Source organism: Thunnus albacares, chromosome 17 (assembly GCF_914725855.1).
Source record: "Thunnus albacares chromosome 17, fThuAlb1.1, whole genome shotgun sequence".
Taxonomy (NCBI): Eukaryota; Metazoa; Chordata; class Actinopteri; order Scombriformes; family Scombridae; genus Thunnus; species Thunnus albacares.
The window spans coordinates 183,485-205,726 of record NC_058122.1 but is presented as its reverse complement, the minus strand read 5'-3'; the positions used below and the strand labels follow the sequence as shown (position 1 = coordinate 205,726).

At 39.2% G+C, this 22,242-nt stretch overlaps 1 protein-coding gene and 1 long non-coding RNA gene across 2 annotated transcripts; one reads left to right on the top strand and one right to left on the bottom strand.

The window, feature by feature from the left end:
- Positions 1-1,451: 1,451 nt before the first annotated feature.
- On the bottom strand, positions 1,452-20,406 carry LOC122967194. The gene is made up of 3 exons (XR_006398553.1): positions 19,251-20,406; positions 13,127-13,130; positions 1,452-1,463 (listed from the first exon to the last, which is right to left on the bottom strand). It is a non-coding gene; the product is annotated as an uncharacterized LOC122967194 (long non-coding RNA).
- LOC122967193 (nitric oxide synthase interacting protein) lies at positions 3,584-21,050 on the top strand. The gene is made up of 10 exons (XM_044331717.1): positions 3,584-3,717; positions 3,915-4,026; positions 5,694-5,799; positions 7,551-7,632; positions 7,974-8,109; positions 8,752-8,912; positions 10,951-11,067; positions 17,496-17,566; positions 17,670-17,778; positions 20,413-21,050. The coding sequence occupies exons 2-10, from the start codon at positions 3,957-3,959 to the stop codon at positions 20,482-20,484; spliced, it is 924 nt and encodes a 307-aa protein (XP_044187652.1). The 5' UTR covers positions 3,584-3,717; positions 3,915-3,956; the 3' UTR covers positions 20,485-21,050.
- Positions 21,051-22,242: the final 1,192 nt, after the last annotated feature.

Sequence of the window (22,242 nt, the reverse complement as noted above, 5' to 3'; positions counted from 1 at the left end):
TAGATGGGGCTTTATTTTCAATGGGTGTGGGGATCTGCTAACAGGAAATCCACAGTCACATAGGCAGGAAATGCTGCTGTTCAGAGACTGAGAAATAAACAAGACGTGAGGGAAACTTAGGCAGTGCTAACACCACTGCTGGTTCAGACCATGCTACACAGCAAAATCAGCAAACACAAATTAACACTATCAGAGTTCATTTCAATTTCTAAGCGTCTATATGGGTCCACACCAGAGAGTTAATTTAACTGATTTTTAAGTGTTTGTATTTTAACACTGTATTACAGATATTATTGACTCTGTGTAGTTACAACTGAACAATAACCAGTGTTTTCTGAACATTTAAAAGTTGGTTCTTTTATCAGTGCCTGAAGAAACCAGGGAGATTGTGAGATTAATAGACTGGAAAATATGGTTTTAGTATAATTTATAGTCACACTATTAATCAGGACTGTCTCAAGGCAAGACAGAATTGTGGAGCAGTAAAGTCAACCCCCATCTCAGCCCTGCAAGTCCTAGCAGTAGAGATACCACTAGATATTAGAAGGAAGCAGTTAATGACCAGCTACTGGGCTAACCGCAAAGGACATGAAGGATAACACCCCACTAAAGTGGTATTACAGGAATGCTGGGAACAAGGCAGAGGACAAAGAGCAAGCTTTGGGTGGGTTGGCAAAAGATATGCAGAGGACATGAGGCTTATTAATGTCATGCTGAGTCCAACAGTAGTTATTCTGGAGGTTGAGCCATGGAGCTCAAGAAGACAGAGAGAGAGAACATCAATCTGTTAACAGCATTTTCAGCTCATGTTAGAGATCACTACCCCCAGTATGTACAATTATTTATATATATATATATACAGTGATCAACCACTTACATGAATCAAAAAGCTCGGGACAGAATCATTCCCATACAAATGCTGTTTAAATAATTCCCTTATAGTAATTAAGTAGTCCGCTTACAGTGTTCATTTTGGGTCTTTTCATACATGAAAACATGGGGAAAAAAATGTAAACTGTGGCACCATTATCAGGCATTGTGGCGTATCTCCACAGGTTTGTGTGTAGGTGCAGGGTGAGGGTGTGGATGATTATTTGTAACCGCCATGAACCAATCAGAAAATAACGTTTTCTTCCTCTCATTTACCGGCTTTCTCATTATGGGGAGACCAGGGACAGTTGTAACATTGGATGGTTTTTACACCTTAAATTCCTTCAATCAGAAACAGGCTACAGTGATTAATTTCACTCTGTACATGCTCAGTTAGATTGTCCTCTTGCTTACAAAAAAGGAGCCACATTGGAAACCCCCAGAGAAAGTTACCAGCAAAAGTGTTTTTTTGAGGTACAAATTTAACTTTTCTATCAGACGTATTTTTTTGTATACTATCCTGAGATCAAATGTCTAGGAATCCAAACAAGTATTATTAGAATCACTGTTTTGTAAGCCAAAAATAGAAATGGCTAACATGTGTCAAAGTATCAGTCAAGCTAGTTCACATGAGGTTAAAACATGGCTGGTGATACTGGGATGGTTGTAACGCTTTCTTACAACCATCCCTGAACCAAGTTTCATTTATATTTTAAAAACCTAAAGGCCTACATAAACTAGATAGATAGATAGATAGATAGATAGATAGATAGATAGATAGGTAGATAGATAGATAGATAGATAGATAGATAGATAGATAGATAGATAGACAGGTAGCAAATTAAATGTAAAATGTCATAAAATTACATGCTAAGTTAATGATAATCAGTTGCATGCTAATAGTCAGTGGAAACACATGTGATTGCTTACAGCATGCTAAATATCAGAAAGAGGAAGACAGACAGGGGAGTCCCACTTCCTTTGCTGGAGAGGGCTTCAGATGGCATAAAACAAGGCAAATCGGTCAGGACAGTGGCCAAATCATACAGCATTTTCCATGTGACCCTGTACTGAATATTGTCCTCAAACTAATCCATTTTGATTTCATGTTTAAACTTTTTTGAGGATGTGTGTTCTACCTGTTAAATAATTTTCTTGCATTATAATTTGATGGCTTCCCCTCTTTTTTGTCATGTAGTGTGTAAAAAGGTATTCATTATTTTTTTTAAAAGAAATGAATAGTCACAATAATATGAATGTTAAATAAATAATCATTTTGAGTATTTGATTGATTAATTATGTATATTTTTGACATGTTACAATCGTCCCTGGCATGTGTTACAACTGTCCGTGTACACTGGGACAGTTGTAACAGTGGAGTGACTGTGTTTAAATCAACCTGTACATATTTCATAAAACCACTTAAATACACTGTTTCAGTGGTTGACACATTGCAGTTTATAATATAGCAAATGGACTGTTCCAATTCCAATGGTTTTTGATTTATTGGGAAAATTGCAAAAAGTGTTACGACTGTCCCTGGTCTCCCTACCACTGCTCGCTCTCCTCATCCATTCTCTAGCTCGCTCGACCTCTCTCTCTCTCTCTCTCTCTCTCTCTCTCTCTCTCTCTCTCTCTCTCTCTTCTCTTTCTCTTTTCTCTCTCGTCTTTTTTTTTTAAATGAGTCGAGAAGCCGTCAGAAAAGCCTAACTTTACTTTTGACGTTTTTCAAACGAAGAGAAATGTCCTCCCCTCTTCCTATTTAATGTCTCTGTCCTCCCCCATGGCAGGGTTGTACAGAGTGACAGGTTGCGGTTAACTTTCTCGCTGCGGCCCCCAACCCCGCAGCCTAAACGCACTGTGCACAACCCGTCTGCCGCCAGCTGCTGTGTGCACATTGAAATCATGACGGGACAAAGAAAAGGAAATAGTTATTGTCTCTCAATGAAAAACGTAGTCTCCTTGAAGTTTGTGACAAACTGCCAAAAACGAGCCAATGAGATGCATCAGCAAAACAACAAGCGTTTGAAACAGCTGTAGTGTATTTTGAAAGTCAATAAAATTCAGTAAATAGCGAAGCTGCCTGTTTCATTACTTTATAATAATGTAATATGTATGTATATATGTGTGTGTGTGTGTGTGTGTGTGTGTGTGTGTGTGTGTGTGTGTGTGTGTGTGTGTGTGTGTGTGTGTATGAGAAATTAGACATCAAGGCAATAGTTGAGAGTAAAGCAGTAGAGGAGTGGCAACGCAGTGGAACACTGAACTAAGGGGACAGTTTATACCTTATACAAAGTCAATTCAATGGTGAGAAAAATAGGTAGACCGAGGAACAAAGAGGTCATTTGCAACAGAATGAGACATGGTCATTCCACCTTAAATAGCATAGATAGATGACAGTAAACCGTCCCACTGGTTCATGTGAGCACTGCCAGGTTGAGGATTGTGTTGTGATTGTAATCAGACCAAGAAAGACAACAAATGACTTTTTGTTTTAAGCTTGCAAGTCACATCTCTAAGACTTGAGACATGACTCGGACTTTGACCAAAATCATATATGAACCTGCCAAGTGGGTCGAGCAGTAGATTTTCTTTGAGTTGATCAGACCAACGGGATTAATGGGTAGAATTTCATCTGTGGTCCACATCGAAGCAGAAGGTGGCGGTAATGCACCTAATACGCTGGTTGCCAACTTTCGCTAAAAACCTAGAAGAAGAAGAGGAACGAAGACCCGGAAGCGGAAGCAGACAAAGCATGCCGACGACGAAGAAGAAGTGTTTCTGATTTAGTACTTGTTAAACGCATTTTCCCGGGTATGACCCATGGATATATTCTAAGATTAAAAGGTAAAACAGTAGAACCTTTCACGCACCTCTGGCAATGTCTCCATTATCTTCCGCCACCATTCGTTCCTCTCTCTTTCAAATGCAACCTTTAATGAACACGTTAGATCTGCGCATGTATGTTTATGTTTAGTAGCTTCTGTGTTAGCATCGATGATTACAGCTAACAGCTGCATTAACGCCATTATTTTTCCTTCCAGCCTTTCTAGCTGGATTAACTCATTAAAGCTGTGTGAAGTACAATGACTCGCCATGGCAAGAACTGCACGGCCGGAGCAGTCTACACATACCATGAGAAAAAGAAAGATACAGGTGAGAACCATCTTAAACTAGCCGTTGTTCTTCACAAGGTAGCTTGAAACTTGACACGTTAGTTAAACACCTGGCGGTGGTGAGACCAGTGTCATAAGTGTGCAGACGAATTACTGAAGTGGTTCTCTCGAATTAATGACGTTAGAGGACAGGTGTGGCCAACCAGAGACCACCAGTACACAGGCTAACCAGGGCGGACTGGCTAGCTCTGACCAATGACTGCTGCACAGTTCCCACAAACAAAAGGTTCATCACAATTTTTCTTTACAATTAACCGGTTAGTTACCAGTTAATGGGGGTCGGTCTATCAAATGCATCGAGTTGCTGACACATGATTGGCTGACTAGATATTTGCATTAACGAACAGTTGAGCAAGTGTACTTAATAAAGTTGCTGCTGAGTGTATATTTTTTTGCCTTATTAAAGTTTTTTTAGTCGGTTTACATTTGTGGAGATGATGACTTGGGTCAGAAGTCTTGTCATCGCTGTTCATTGAACACAAGCAGAAAGTGAGGACGTCCTGTTCCTGCTTTGATGCTTGACTTGTTTTATCAAAATCATCAGAAACAAAATGGTTCAGAGTTTTTCTGTACAGAAACACAAATCACAGTTTCAGTGTGATAGTTGTCCCAATGACCCCACTTATATCAGTTTGTCATCCTTTTTACATTTATAGTTTTTATTTTAGATTCAATTTACACAATTAACTAAATGATTGAAAAGAGATAAGAAATGTGTATAATATGAAGAGGTCAAAACTCCAGCAACATTTGTAGAGTAAAGAACAACTATTATGAGGCCAGTGCATTTTGGCTCGTGGGCCTTCATCAGTGTCAGCATATGACACATTGCAAAGAACATTTATATAAGATGGGTGTGAAACATAAACTAATTTACAACGGCTAAAAAATAAAAATTTTAAAAAATATCATATACAGTACTGTGCAAACGTTTTAGGCACTTAAGATGTTTATATCCATTATGCAGAACCATAAGGGAGGCATCTGATTGGTCCCAAATTTATTCTGCAGCATGACAACAAGCCTAAACATACAGTGTCATAAAGAACTGTCTTCAGCGACAAGAACAAGGAGCCCTGCAATGGATGGTATGGCCCTCACAGAGCCCTGGTCTCAATATCATGGAGTCAGCCTGGGATTACATGAAGAGATGGAAGCAGCTGAGACGCTTAAATCCATGGAAACACTGTGGCAACTTCTCCAAGATGCAGGAACAACTGACCTGCCAAGTACCTGGAAAAACTGCGGGCAGGTGTACCGAGGAAAACTGGTGCTGTTTTAAAGGCAAAGCATGCTCACACCAAATATCCTCCATTTACTTTTAGTGCCTAAAACTGTTGTACAGTACTGTATATACACACATTTGTCAGCCAATGGGGTATATAAACATACTGTAGATGGGCTGGGTATATTGTCACGTGGTTTGAGGCCAATCACATTCCCAAATGTATTTAACATCTCAGATTCCACTAATATAACATGTTTTATTGCAGATGGAACTTCCATTGTAATTATATTGCAGGCAGAGTCTTTGACCTCATATATAAATAAATGTCATATTTAGACCAAATTTTGGACAGTAGTATACAGACAGTATAATCTTCCAGTAAACCATGTAAGCATGTCCTGTGTTGCTTTCCTACTCAGCGGCATCTGGCTACGGGACACAGAGTATTCGACTGGGTAAAGATGCAATCAAAGACTTTGACTGCTGCTGCCTGTCCCTGCAGCCCTGCCAGGATCCTGTGCTGACGTATGTTTCCCCAACACACACACACACACACATGCAACACGTTACCACATAGGTCAATTTTACCTCATGCTGCTTTAGAGAACGTAATTCATGCTTTTATTTCATCTCGCCTTGACTATTGCAACTCTTTGTATGCCTGCCTCAGTCAACAATCACTCTCACGTCTCCAGCTTGTTCAAGATACCGCAGCTAGGATTTTAACTGGCACCAAACGTAGAGACCATATTACCCCAATCTTAGCACATCTGAACTGGTTACCAGTTAGATTTAGAATTGATTTCAAGATTTTATTGATTACTTACTGTATGTTTTGCTTACTAGTAGTGACACAGACAAATTTTCTCATGTTATGACTTGTCTCTCTGATATCAAATGCTAGATATACCAAAACTTATTCCAGCTCAATGAGACCAAATGAAGTCCTTTTATTCGGTCCCACTAACCTGACCGATTACTTGAAAAAGAATCTTGGGAACCTGTCCTCCAACATAAAGCATTCTGCCCTCAGTTTGGATGTGATCTTTGACTCAGCTTTGTTTTGACATACAAATCACTAAGGCAGTACAATCATGCTTTTTTCCCAAATTGGGAACATTGCAAAAGGTAAATTTTTTTTTTATCTCCAAGCAGACATTGAAAAAGTCATCCATGCATTCATCTTGTCACAACTGGATTATTGTAATTCTCTGTATTTGGGGCTCAGCCAAAAGGCCATCTCCCGTCACCAGGTTGTTCAAAACTCAGCTGCCAGACTTTTAACAGATTCTAAGAGACAAGACCATATCACTCCCATCCTTGCAACACTGCACTCGCTGCCTGTTAGGTATAGAATTGATTTTAAACTTTTAAAACCCTACATGGCCTTGCTCCTACCTATATTATAGATTTCCCCGCGCCCTATGAGCCAAGCCACTGCCTGCACTCCTCAGGTAGGACCCTCCCAACTGTTCCCACAGCCCACCTTTGTTACAAAAGGAACTCCCTAAATGAGGAACTTAGTGCCTTCTTTTAAATCACTTCTCAAAACTTCTTTTTACAGGAAAGTTTTTAATAGTAAATCTGTTTTTCTGTCCCTCTCTGTCACTTTTATTTCACTTGTTTTATTATAGATTTTGTCTTATCCTTCTTCACTGGCAAAATTCAGAAAATTAGAAAAGCAGTCAGTGCCTCCATATCAGGTGCAGGATATGTGTTGTCCCTGTGTCCACTTAAAATCAATTTGAGTAGTATGACACAATTATTATTAGGGCCTGAGCACCAAACTATTATTATTTTTCTTCCAAAAGAAATGCATTTTTTAGGGGCTAAATGTGCTTTAAACCTTACGAAACTTTGCACGTGTCAGAAAATTTTTATATTTTATGGGTCTTGGGCATGGCTGTGGCAAAATGCTTCAATAGTGCCTCCTAGAAAATTTCAAATTTCAAGCCCGTCCTCCAAAATTTACATAGATTAAAAAAGCCCCTTGGAACCATACCCCAAAACCAACAAGAAGTCAATTTGCAATTTTCATCGCTGCTTGCATCTTTAATTTTTATTTTCTCTTTGTTCTATTATTCAGCTCTATTATTTTTTCAATTGTGATCATTTTAATTGTGGTTTATTGGTATGTAAAGCACTTTGTAAACATTGTTTTAAGAAAAGTGCTGTACAAATAAAGATTATTATTATTATTATTATTATTATTATTATTATTATTATTATTATTATATATAAGCATTATGTTTTCTTGTTTCTTTTGCTGTCCTCAGTCCAGATGGATACTTGTATGAAAGACAGGCCATTCTTGAATACATTCTGCACCAGAAGACAGAAATTGCTAAAAAAATGAAGGTAAGCCCTGCTCCTCTGGTTCTGTTTTTTTTTCTTATTGGTTTATCAGTTTACTGACATTCATCAGCTGACTTCCACCAGTGAATCTTCTATTAATGATGTGTTAATGGTTATGGCTATGTTCATGTTCCTGAAACACATGTTAATGTGTGTGCTTTGATAGAACATAAAAAATATGATCTGTTTTTGTATCACAAAAAATCTTCATGTTCTTTGATTCAGATAAACTCTCTTTAATATTTGGTAGTTCTTTCTGTTAAATGTAAAAAATGAAAGGAAATTTTCTATTCTTATTTTAAGTTCAGAGTATCCAGCTGTGTTTTCCTCCTCTAATTCTTTAGGCGTATGAGAAGCAGAAGCAAGCACAGAAGAGCAACAGCCAGCTTGAGTCCAAGTCAGAGGAAAGAGAGCGGGTGGAGAAGTTTAAAACCAGGGAGAACAGCATTGTCTCCAAACCCATCAACCCATTCACATCTGGTATGTGTCTGTGGCATTACTCTCAGTTCACTGAGACAGAGGGCATGCTGAAATATACTGAAAACAGTGTCCACACTAAGCTGGCTAATTTTGAATAAGCAGTTTACATGACATCAACAACAATGTCTAACAAGAGGTATAAAATTTGATCGCAGGTTATAAATGCTACCTGATAACAGTAACTGCTGACGGTGATCAAATCACTTGCTTTTCAAAAGCTCCATTTGTCTCTGCTACATTAAAACATACTGCTGGTAATTTCAGATTTGTTTACTCTGGAAACCTTTTCAAAAAGTTCTGTTTTAGGAGTAAATTAAAACAAATATTTATTTAACCAAGAAGTCTTTAGGGTACACTATCTGTTTTACAAGAGAGATCTGGCCAAAATGGCAGCACCATGTAGTGGAGAGAGTCTGTTTATCACTCAGATGAAATTAAATGGGTTGATGGTTTTGCCACTGATGAAGTGCCCCTGAGCAAAGCCCCTAATGCTCAGTTGTAATGGGGAACACAACCATGTCTTCATCTAGTCTCAATTCATTCATTCCTTTAAATTTCTTATGCTTCTGGTTTATGACATTAAATTCATTTGCAATGATGAGGACAGTAGAAATAGTAAAGAACAACTTTTTTTCTCTTCAGGGCAGAACAGAGGAAGTGAAAAGGGCACAACAGACAGCAGCTCAGCAGAATCCTCCAGTGTTGCTGGAGCAAGTTCTGCTGCCCCTTCCAGCCAGAGCCTGCCCAGTTTCTGGATTCCCTCTCTGACACCAGAGGCCAAGCCCACCCTGCTCAAAAAACCAGTGAGTGGCTTCTCCTGCCGTGTCAGGTTGGGCAGCTGTTTGACACATATTGTTGTATGCTTCGATGTTTATAAAAGGGAATTGAACTCAGTGAACTCATTGAAGAAATACCGCTGGTGATGTAGGGGTGCACGATTCGATTCACAGTCGATTCGCGATTCAAAACGATTTGCGATTTAAAATTGATTCAATTTGCGATTTAAAATCAGTTCTCAATTCAATACATTTATAGATTTGATTCTAGATTGATGTTTTGAGTTACTCTTTCCATTTGCCTGTTGTAGACACTTTTATAGGTCTCAAATAAAGATCATGCTGAATCAAATGTAAACATTTGCTACTCAATGTCAACCTGAGTAAGACTTATGTTCCTTTAGTCCACAATTTTGTTTCTTTTTCTTAATTTCTCATGTAGATTACCATCTAATTGATATTTGTATATTTACTACATGAATATAAACTAATGAAACGGGCAGCTTCGCTATTTACTCAATTTTATTGACTGTTTCAAAATACAGAGGTTGTTTAAACGCTTGTTTCGCTGCTGCATCTTGTTGGCTCATTTTTGACAGTTTGTCATAAGCTTCAAGGAGACTTCGTTTTTCATTGACAGAAAATTAATTTCTCATTCCTGTCCTCAGATAACCAGCTGGCAGCAGACCTGCTGTGTGTTGTGCGTTAAGCTGTGGGGGTGGAGGGCTGCAGGGGCCGCAGCGAGAAAGTTGAACCAGAATCATCTTTTGGAGAAACGCAACCTGTAACGCTGTACAACCCTGCCATACGACAAAAACATTACTAGGAAGAGGGGAGGACATTTCTCTAAAAGTAAAATTAGGCTTTGCTCATTTCAAGAAGACGAGAGAGAGAGAGAAGCTGTGGTCGAGCGAGCTAGAGAGTGAATGAAGAGAGGGAGCGCTGCTAACGTTAGTGAGGAAGCTGGTGAATCAGATCAATAAAACGTTATTTTCTGATTATTTCACAGCGGTTACAAATAAATAAGCCCACAGTGGCACAAACCTGTGGAAGTGCGTTGCAGAGCCTGATAATGGCATTAGTCTTGTCAAGCTCCTCCTTCCCTTCGAGATAAGAAAATCCCAAATATGTCCAAATGATCACTGTCAGGTACTCCATTGCTCGCGGCCTCTCCATGACACACTTCACTTCCTTCTTGCCCCCGGATTTGGGTCCGGGGCGGCGTCATTGCATCATCTATGGGATTTAGCGAGCTAATTCATGTCAGGAAAAAATGGAAAACAGTGTCGTGGCAAGGCTGAAAAATGTGAATCGATTCTTGGAATTTCTGAATTGAAATGAATTGGCAGAGATAGAATCGCAATTCTTGTGTGAATCGATTTTTTTTTGCGCACACCTATGGTGATGTCATCTCTCAGAAAGTTTGTGTGTCCTTCTGTCTGAAACTTTGATTCAAACCAGGATATTTCTGTTATTGCTAAATAGATTACCATAAAAAAATACTGCATCCCCAGAGTCTGTGTTAACAGCAGAAAGCTGGACCTGCTTCTAAATGTTTATACAAACAAGTAAGTAAGGGGTGGCCAAAAAGCTAATAAGTGCTCAAGGAAACCACTAATGATCACACTCATGAGATCTCTTCCATCTCAACATCACTTTCATTTTATTTCCAATTTTTAGCAGTAACTGAGGAGAGGTTGTTCTGCTGTGCCACACATTGAGGATAGATCCAGCTGGTCATGATGATCCTCGAAGCCTTTAGTAGGGCTTTAGGAGTTTAGTCTTGTCTCTTTGTGCAACCTCTGTGTGTAGTGGGAGTTGTTGCCATATTCACCTGTTTGCTTTGCGATGTCACGATATTCTTTGTCTGTTTGCTTTGTATATCTGTCAGCTTAATGTTGACACTATTTTAAAAGCAGAAGGCAAGCTGACCCTGGATCCAAAGATCAAATCCTGTCTTTGGCTGTCACTGAGCAATCGTAGCTTTCCACCGCCATACTCAGTTATGTGCAGACATCACTTTTTAAATCACTCTCCTTTTCTCTCCTTTCCCAATGTCTGACAGAGTAAGGCTGTGTTATGTCCCATGTCAGGACGTCCCATTAAGATGAATGAGCTTATCACAGTATGCTTCACCCCGCTGGATCCGAGCCTGGACAGAGTGGCCCTACTCACCCGCCAGGTCAGTTTACGTCAGCATTTTGTGGTCCAAATGGTCAGCTGAAATCTTATCTCATGCACACAAGCTCAGCTTTCTCTGTGAGAATATTTTTTTTTGTTTGTCAGAGCAGTCAATCACACAACACAGGTGCTGTTATTTTCTTATCTTTCAGTTTCTCTTGTCACACATAAACATAAAATACAGACTTGATTTAGTGTATCAGTGCAGTACGCAGGGCTTACTGTTTGCCTTGCAGGTAGAATTTGTGAATTTCAATGTGTTTTATACTTGCGCTCAAACCAAATGCAGTGTTTGACCACATCTCTCAAAACTCACCATATCTCACCTTATCAGATGATGCTGTAATACAGAAGCCACCAAAAAGACAAGGAAAGATTTGACAGTTTTTGGCAATTCAATTTTAAACACGAACAGTAAAACATAAGTGAGTGAAATGTAATAGTTCTCAAATGGGGATGCAAATTTTAAGTAATTTCCTTTTTCAATAGTCAGCGACGTCAACAATCAATAGTTGATTAATTGTTAACAATTTCTAAAATACAGCAAATGTTTTTCTATAATAAAACAATTTTACCCACTGACCTGTCTGCTATGTTTGACACAAAATCAGAGTACATTATGAATTTAAAGAACAGATGAAGTAAACACCAAGTTACTTGAATTACAAATTAATAACACAAAATAATGACTTCATTTAACATTGCATAGCTCCCATCTGTCGCTGTCTATTCAATAATTGTTCAGACAAAATCCAAAATATTAAACGGCAACAGCTGCACAACTAACTCATTAGAGGACATCAATTAGATGAGACTAAACATTTAACAATTAAAATACATGTGACATATTTTTCCTTAATCAAAAGTGCTGCATCCTTCAACAGTAAATAACCTGTAACATTGTCGAATAAATATACAGCAGTTTACCTCTTCCCACAGCGGACTTCAGTCTGACTGGTTTTATATAAAATGATACACATACCAGGGTGCCCACCTAAAAGTCTTAGGCCCAGCAGGTGCAGGGGATGCTGAGCAAAACGTGTTACCGTGTATATATGGAATCAAATAATGGTCATAAATATTTTGAGCTTGTGAAATGGTTTGTGAATGTGTGAAAGTTTTGCAGCTGTAGAAATATTTTGTGCAGATATTGTATTGTATCTATTTATTGGGACAGTGTACAGTTTTTAAAATAAAAGATGCACTGCACCGGAGTTAGCTCAAAGCTAATTTACATCTGCAGTCCCCCACAATCAAAACATACAACAGCACAACAACAAACAGTACAAAGAAAAAACACACAGAACACACCATACAAAATACAAAGCCACGCATAGCAACACATCACATACACCCACAATGTCAATTAGAAATTAATAATGTAAACTTGTCAAATTAAAAGCAAGACTACCTGTGCTAATGAGAAGACCATAGATGAAGTTTAGACTCAGTGGTCACAGAGGTGATCGGTCTTTTGTAGATTTTTTAATTTGGCCTTGAATGTATTGATTGAATTGCAGTTCTTCATATCATCAGATAGGGCATTCCACTGAGTTGTGGCTTTCACAGAGAGAGCTGACTGCCCAAATGCAGTGCGACGAAATGGTATGGTACAATCTTGTATATTCTGGAGGATCTAATAGAACTTACTGAGCGAGTATACTCAAAGTCACATAGTAGAGGAGTGTCCAAACCATTTAAAATTTTATAAACTAGGCATAAATTTGAGAATAATCTGAAATTCTCAAAGAGTTTTTTGAGTTTGTTTGTATAAGGACTCGAGAGGTTTTATGGCTGTTTCTTCAGCCTGCCCCCAACATGTGATATGACATATGGGAAAGAATCATAGCATGCATAAATATCTTGGCTGCGTCCAAAGAGAGACAGATAGTTTCTAATATGTCAAAAATTTGCTAAGTTGTACTTTATGGTTTTAACTGTTTCTTAAAGTTCAAATTTGGATCCAGTGTCACACCAAGATCAGTAACTATGTCAATTTTTTTTCACCTTTGATAAAAATATCAGCGGTAGGAGGTTGTATTATAGTTTTAGAGAAAAACATACCTTTTGTCTTGTTTACATTTAGACTCAGACATGATTGATCAAGCCAATGTGTGATCCTTTCCGATGCAAATGTTAGCTTAGCAGCAGCTAACTCGGCTGTTTTGACGTGTGTACACAACGGTGTCATCTGCATACATTTGTAGTTCTGCATCATGACACTGTTGAGGGAGATCATTAATATATAGGCTAAAAATAGGGGACCTAACACTGACCCTTGTGGAACACCCACTGTGCACTTCATGTTACTGGACAGTGTGTCACCAACTTTAACACATTGTATCCTATTGGATAAATATGAAGACATCCATGCCAGTGCTCTAGATGAGAAGATAAATTTAGAGTTTCGATATTAAAACATCATGATTGACTGTGTTGAACGCTTTACGCAGATCTAAAAATACAGCACCAACTACTCTGCCTTTGTCAAGTCTTGATTTAATTTGCTCCATGAAGTGCAAGGTAGCAGTTTCGGTGGAATGATTTGTTCTAAAGCCAAATTGCATACAATGTAGACCAAAATTGCTTGTATTAAGAAATGCTGTCAGCTGTTTAATGACAACTTTCTCAGCAACCTTTGAGAGTATTGGCAGTATACTTATTGGTCTGTAGTTAATGGCTTCAAGGCGGTCTCCAGATTTAAAAATAGGCATGACAATGGCATATTTCCAGTCATCAGGAAAGGAGACAAGTTAATTAAATGAGCAATAGGGGGAGTTAAAATATCTTGATGTGATTTGACAAACATAGTGTCAAATTGGAAAGCATCTCTACTTTTGGAGCTTTTTAAGGAGTTGATGATTTTGTTTACTTGTAACTCATTAGTCCAGCTCGAAAACCTGGCCTGTAGCATGTAAAGGAACAATGTCCTGTTTGCTTCTCGTAATTTTTTTTCCTAACTCATACACAGACTCAAGAAAAAAATGATTAAAGACGGAAGCAACAGTAAGATGATTTTCAATTAACTTTCCCTGTACTTTGAGTTTAAAAAAAATTTGGCTCCCGCCTTGTGAGATTATGAATGTTATTCCAGATCAATTTACTGTGGCCTTTTGCCTCATTCAAAATATTCAGATAAAAACAAGATTTAGCTTCTCTTAGCTCTTTTGTTCCTTAAACCTTTATAAATCAGCATGTCAGTGTCTCTTCTAGTTTTAATTGCCTTCCTTAGTGCAACATCTCTAGATTTCATTAGTTTCCACAAATTTTCATTAAACCACGGTAAATTGTTTTTATTTTTAGATTTTGTCTGTATCCTCACAATTAAATCCTTCCATCACAGAGTTGATTCTGTGAGTTAAAGTATCATAGCCATAGTCCAGCATTAAAGGACAGTACATGATCCCAGTTCAAGCTGTTAATTTCATTGATAAATTCTTCTTGCTTAGCTCTGGGTATGCAGTGAAGGATCATTGTCTTAATTGCCGTGGTCTTAACTACTTTTAGTCCATTTTCTCACACATAGGGTTAGGTTATGATCTGTTAAGCCAGTGATTAAATCATAACCTTTAGTTATTCTTCCTGGTCTGTTATTAAATATCAGATCAATTTTGTGTACTGGAATAGTTTGCAATCCTAGTTGGGCCTTTTACTAGTTGTTCTAGTTGGAATTTCTTTGTGATCATTTTTAGTTTTTTCCTCTTAGATTTATCCCTCTAGTTCACATTAAAATCACCCATAAGTAATAATTCTTTGTTGAAATTGCACTCTTTCAAGACTTCTGAGAGTTGATCATAGAAAGTGTCATCTGCAGAAGGGGCCTATAGACACCTATGATGTTTAAAGATTTGTTGGGACAAGATTATTTTTTATTCCAACATATTCTAACATGTTACCCGCATTGTAAACAACATGTTCACATTAAATGTTGTCTCTCACATAAAAAAGCACCCCTCCTCCTCTTCCATCAGGTCTGTCTCTTCTGAAACATTGGTATCTGGGCACTGTGAACACACTCGTAGGAGTTGTTTGTTTCAACCATGTTCCACTGAATAGCACCCTTAGTTTCAGCTTTGGCTCCCCTATGACTTTTCATGATTGACAGTTTGGAAGGTTTTGAATAACCTCAGCCTCCTCATGTGCAGGGTTTTGACACACAATGGTGTCAGCAGCCAGTTTTGTGAGAGAGACACTGGACCTATCATGGTTTCCACAGCCCGGTAGCAAAAAGTTGTTCATTGAGACATAATGCCTCGTGTTAACAAAGTTTAGTCTGTTAAGGGAGAAACCTGGCTCAGAAAGTTGATGCTCTTTCATCACTGGCACCAGAGGAGTCCCAGACACACTTTGGCACAAATCAGCATCGAAGTTCTGCAGCACTGCAGCACTCCAGGGGTCACTGGTCCAAGACTTAGCTGAACGTCTCCAGAGAGCAGGATTAACATGAAGAAGTGACTTGCTGTTCTCCGAAATGGGGTGGCAGATGACCGGTCCACTGAATTGGTGATTCGCTCTGGTACCTGGGCTCATCCATGCCGCAGGACAGAGGACTAGATTGCAAAATATCTCAGTAAGTAATGATGAAAACTCACTGTAGGAGCGTCAACTGGCCATGAGCCAGCATTTGTTCCAAGCTCAATCATTCGGTGTCCCAGCTGTTTTCCATCAATGTTGATTGCTCTGTCCAGACAGACACGCAGGCAATACAGCAGTGAGTACCAACAGTAGTCCAAAAAGCACTCCATGAAATAGCCCGGGTGTTTTTGCTGATGAAACACTGCTTTGAACTTGACACAGTTTTTGACAGGCATGCTCTGTGGTACGATAAATAGCCTTGGATGACAGTCCTATGTTGCAATACCATCTGGGATCCCGGTGGCCAGAGAGTAGAGGCTCCTCTTAAGCCCCTCAGCATCCTCCTCTCGACCTCAGCAGGGGGAAAAGGCTGCCATCCGGGCAGTTAGGAACCCCAGAAGATCCATGTGGCCAGGACCATTTCCTTCGATGTAGATATAATTTGCACATGTGCAAAAAGTTTTTGCAGCTGTAGAAATATTTTGTGTATATGTAATTAAAGTTTGTGCAGGATTTTTTTTTTTCACAAAGTCTGAGACACGGACATACAAATTTCCCACCTTTGTGTGCGACAGTGAAGTTACATGAGAGATGGACACACAAATCTCTCTCTCTCTCTAACTCTCTCTTTCTTTTTTTAAGTCTCCAATGCTTAGGACTACTGGGCTTGCTATACACTGGCATAAACCCTGCATACATTATCTACGCAATGGAGTGATGTGTGTTGTTCACTATAGCTAACGTTAATATAGCTGCTGGAATCAGCTGCACAGCTGGAACAATCAAGGAAGTTTTTCAGCATTTACTGCCACTGCTAAAATGCATTTACACTCAGAGCAGGGGAGTGTCATTTACACAGTTACACACTTAAGTTTTGATTTGTTGGAAGCATGTGTGATTAGTGTTCTACTTGTCCTGAACAATAGCACCACAGCTACAGCGTTGCTCTCCGCTGTCTGACACTCAGCTTCCAGCTGCTCGCTGCTTCTGTTCAAGAAAACCAAGACAGCCGCCAGACACAAACTCCATGGAATTTTCACAACTTAATGCTGCAGTGTTCATCAACACAACAGCCACAGTTAGCAGAGTGAGGCACGCTGCCACTTTCTGTCTTTTTTGGACACCATTCATTTTACAATTTGTGCAGCCCTAAGTGGCAGTCAGCAAACACACCTGTAACTTCTTCTACATCTACACTACATTTTCTGACAGTTACATTGCACGTCCCTTGTCTTCTGCATTATTGGTTAATATATTTTTAATCAATTTAATTATTAATGGCAATTAATAATAATTGATTAATTATTGAAATCCCTATTGAATATTCTGCATTCATGTGGATAGGGCTTCCAAATGCATTTTCTTCAGCTCATTTTAAGAATTTAAGATATACCAGGCTTTGGATGCACAGACAATATTTGTTAGTTGGATACATTTATTGTTGGTTAGGGTTAGATGATGACTAGTCATTCTTTTCAGTATTAAATAATCGCTTGATTACTTTTTGGGTCGACCAATTTAACCGATTTATCCTGCAAATTTATTTACTAAAAAAATGTTAGAAAATATGTCTTGTTTTGTCTGACCAACAATCAGACAAGTCTTACCAACAATATATTCAGTACCATGGTGATGTAAATCAGCGCAGCAAATCATTTGAGAAGCTGGAACAAGAGAATGTGCTTGAAAAAGTCTTAAGTTAGTCCTTTAATGGGACTTTTGACAATAAAAAAGATACAGAATATCACCAGCTAGTAATGACATCATCAAAGCTCACATCTTCTTCTGAGTTGTAAAAAGATGCATTTCTTGTACATATTGATGGTATGGTGTAATCCTGTCTCCTCTCTCTAGGACAGGTATGTATGTGCAGTAACCAGAGATGTCCTTGGCAACAGTGTCCCCTGCGCTGTTCTCCGAAGCTCGTGAGTACCAAAATGCCAGTGTGTCATATCCAGTCTTACATCCAGTTGTTGATCTCTGTTAGCACTCTGAGGGGATAACTGATACACTCTATCCTGTGTTCAGGGGTACCGTGGTGACACAGGAATGTGTGGAGAAATTGATCAAGAAGGACATGATTGATCCTATTACTGGAGACAAACTTTCCAACAAAGACATCATACCACTGCAGAGGGTAAATATGTACTTCTGTGTAGAGGGAGGGGAAACTTGTCCCCATGAGAATTGAGATTCTTCTCCTCTGTGCCTTTGAATCATTTGATAATTTACAAATATCGTTTTACATTGGATTTAATAATCTCCCAGGTGAGGAGACAGACATGACTGTTATGGTGCTTTCAGACAGTGAACAGTTGTTGCCGTTGCCTCCATTGTTTCCATTGGAGACACAATGGCAAACAATGCTGCTGAGGTTGGTGGAGGTGGGCGAGTCGCCCACTGCTGCCGTCCACTCAAACACAGAATGTCAATGTTGCAGACGCAGTGGTGACCACTCACTGTCTGAAAGCACATTCTGGATCTACTTTTGTGTCAGTTCAGGGCACGAAGAGCAGTTTTCACACCAGTAAACTGGTATTTACTGGGTGAGGCACAGTAGAGGGTGTGGTGATGCTAATCCAGTAGCGCACTACAATCTTGGTACCAAGAATGAGTGTGTCTTACGCCATTTGCTTGCTCAGAGCAGGTGGAAATGTTCTTTAAAATGTAGTCACACTTTATTTGGTGAAGGCATACCCATATAAACCTGTCTGAAGTCACATAAACCCCTTTATTCATGTTTTGCTTGTCTTTCCACATACAGTTTTTTCTGGTTATGGCATTAATGCCTGCGAGACTGAATTAATGAGTGATTCTTACATCCACAACAACTAGCATCCTACACTGAGCCTTTCCTTTACCCTGGTGACTCTCTTTAAAGCCATCTGAGGGCAGTAGATATATATTCATCTGCACTGTCTATGGAAATGATGCTAAGCATTGTCAAGGCACAATTACACACGCCAGATCCGCTGGTTACATTTTATGTGATCAGCACCCGACTGTTGCAAAATCACCAGAGAAATCCCTGTGCATATGTGCTCATCAAACTTGATGTATATGATTCACTATTCTGTACAGTTTCTAATGCAGCTTAACAGATCTGTCCAAAATATCGCCTGGAGCTCCACATTTTTATTTACAATACAGGTAGACGTGTGGCTGTGATGAGTAACGTGACAGATATTGTGCCAGTTAAACTCAATACAAAACTGAGATATTTAAAATAAACTTAGTTATGTAGTTGTGTGCACATCTACTAAACCTCACTGGGATACAATTCAACCCACTGGTATTTTTTTGCCTGAGGAAGACTTGGAGTTCTCAAAATGTTAGCTCAATAAGAAGACATCAATTGGAAGTATATAACTATAACATTGATTTGAAGAATCTTCATAAAGTGCAAGCCCATATGAAGATAGTAGATAGGACAGGATCCTAGATGCTCGGGGTGGTGGAGTAGAGCCAGCAGATGGTTGACGAAAACCTTTGGATGAGTCTTCCTGGATATCATGGAGGTCATTGAGGTCATGGTGGTGATGGGGAGAAAATGGCAGAATTGCAGCGATATTTTAAGAATGCCATCTGTTGACCGATTGGCTTGAGGACCGCATTGGAGGCAAGGCTCCATTCATTCCTATTCGACTTGCCGGTATAAAATTACCTGGATCTTCTGGGATTGTGTGGCCCATAGAGCAGGTGTGCCAGATACTTACACCAGCTGAGCCGGCTAACTTCCAGTTTAGCCCTCTGCTAACTTGAATGTGGTTAAACTAATTCAATCATGTAGCTCCTCTAGAATTTCTAAATGTTACTGGACTGAATGGATCAAATTCTGATACTGAAACAAGTCATTTCGTGGGGGCTGTGTTACTCAAAAAAATGTATCCACTGATTTACACACGTCTCTTTCACGTTGTAAGTTTAAACCAACATCCATTAAACTAACTGGTTAATTTTTAAGAAAAGTTGTGATATAGCTTTCATTTGTAAGAGCTGTCCAGACTAACCGGACTAATGAAAACACTTTTAGGGCTTACTGACTGTAACATACTCACTATAAACAGACTTAAGACACTTGCTAGCCTAGCAACATTAATGCTACAAACAACCCCTAAAGCAACACTCTGTGTAGTAGTTGGTTTTACACCGGTACTTTATCCATTCAAAAAAAAAAAAGATCTGATGTTGTGAATACGTTATTGTCTAGCTGTTAGTAGGGTGTGTATGCAAATTAACCTAATGACCAACATGCATAACCAGTCAAAAATATTCTCGGTGGTTAACTGATTAACGGTTAACTGTTGACATCCCTAGGCAGTGTGTATCACGTAACAGGTGCGGAAGTTACAATAACATGTTTTGGCTTCTATGTCAAATTGGCTTCAAAGCCTGGCACTGTTTCTGGGGGCTTGGTTTTGACAGCATTGGAAAGTGGAAGTGAGAGAGAAATAGAACATTCACCCATGATGGGATGTAGGCAGAATGTAAGGGACGAGATCTTCTTTAACTTTCACCAAAGCTTCATCAGCATTGTTTTTGCATATAAAACAGTCAAATCTCACTGATATTAAACTTAAAAAATAATTTAAGAAATTAAAAAAAAAACACACTGGGCAGGGTGCACTTGACTGCTATCTGCATGTGCCGTTGGGTTCACAAAAAAGCTGTCCTGCTATTACAGGGTTTACTAATGTTTCCCAAATATGAAATTCTCCAAACTGTATTTGTACTTGTCACATAGTATTAAAGTGGTGCTGTGTTCTGACAGGGTGGAACCGGCTTCGCTGCCTCCGGGGTAGACCTCCGTGCCAAAGAGGCTCGTCCAGTGATGCAAGTGTGAGACAATGGAGGATCTGAGTATTACTGTGTTGTCACAATGATTCCATGTTCATACTTATTATAGTTCTATGGAGTATAACAGATTCCTTCACCCAGCCTGTTGTAAACTTTTACCTATTTTGATGCTCTTTCTTTGTTGTTTGCTGGTATATTTTTCTTCTTGCTGTGGGTAACTGGCAATTGCTTTTTTTTTTTCTTTTTTTTTTTTTACCACAGTCCGTAACGGATGTTTTGTCAGCCATGTGAACTACAGTTCCCTCCTGAATGACATGGCATTGTTGTTTCTCCATTGTCTTCAAAAGGTTGATTACACCTTTACTGACTGTGTCTATATAAAAGATAATTATTTCTTTCACTCAGCAGAGCAGAGCCTGATGGACACTGGATGGATACTGAAAGAAAAGTCATTGAAAAGCAATCTCAAAGCCTGTCCCTCTGTCAGGATGCAAACCTGCTGTACCTGACAGAATTTGCAACACGACTGCATTTATTTTAAAGCTCTACATAATAGAATGCTATGTTTGGAAAATGTGTGAAGTATTAAGTATAAAACATTAAAGGTGGTTAGATCTCCAAAAATAAAATCTCGTCTTTTTTTATTAAAAATAAAAACGCATCAGAAAGCCACGCCGCTGCACTGGACATGTTCCTTCATCCCTGAAGACAGTAGTTACTGTAATGTGTTTAGAAACAACTCCAAATAGCAATTAGATAACCCTCAGGAGAGAGGTGCCTTGTAAACGGGAGCATGTCTCTTATTACAGAGCTTTGTTAGCTTGTTGTGCTACTTTAACACTACCTCTTGACTTTGTACTGAGTCTTGAAATGTATAATGTAGTACAAAGTCAGGAAGTTGATATGTAGCACAACAAGCTCAAAGCTGTAAATGCCTTCCTCACATGGGCAGTGCTTCTGCCGTACTAGGAACCTCTATCCCGGGGTTTACTATCTTATCATTATTTTTACTCTTTGGAGCTGTTTCTAAACAAGTTATGGTAACCACTGTCCTCAGGGACGAAGGAACATGTCACCCAGTGCAGCGGTGTGCCTCATTGACATGTTTTTAAATCGTTTTTTGAGAAAGACGGAGGTCTACAGCACTGGAATAAGATATGTCAACCTATGGATACACACACAATACTTGGTAGTAGATCAGTTCATTGTTGGTTTGGCTCCATACATGACATTTGTTGACAATGTTGTATAAAAGATGGACGTCATGACAGCTCCCCAAAAGTGAAGCCAAAACATCTCAATCGCCCCCTGGTGGCTGGCTGTAGTATAGGTCATAAGTCCCACCCCCTCCAAGTTAGCAGATGGGACATAAGCCAAACTATAAAATCAAATAAATTTTTCCCAAAGATGGTTTCATTTTAGGTAGTCCTATACCCTGATGATTATCAACGTGCTCAATTTCTGATCAGTTTATTTTTCATTAGTTATTTGATGATATAAAAATGGGGTGTGATGTCATGATTGACAGCTGCTCTCAAACCTCCATCAGGTGGCGGGACGGCTGAGGGGGCGTTTCCTGTCGTCCCACCGCACAACTCTAATGTGCAGACTGACTCCAAATGACGTCACACAAGCAAGATGGCAGCCCCCCAAAAGGGGATATTTTGCATAGCAGCAAGAAGTGGAGACGTGTCATCCATATTTACACAGTCAGTGGTTGACTATAACAAAATTATAGAAAATTGCCAGCCTTATTTTTTGAGCAAATACCAAAGGATTTGACAAAGGAACCCAGTCAGTGTTA

Bases quoted from the DNA above. Each gene is read 5' to 3' on its own strand.
- LOC122967193 (XM_044331717.1), top strand. From the start codon at position 3,957: ATGACTCGCCATGGCAAGAACTGCACGGCCGGAGCAGTCTACACATAC. The intron at 8,913-10,950 runs GTGAGTGGCTTC...AATGTCTGACAG, and splicing joins CCACCCTGCTCAAAAAACCA to AGTAAGGCTGTGTTATGTCC. The intron at 17,779-20,412 runs GTAAATATGTAC...GTGTTCTGACAG, and splicing joins ACATCATACCACTGCAGAGG to GGTGGAACCGGCTTCGCTGC.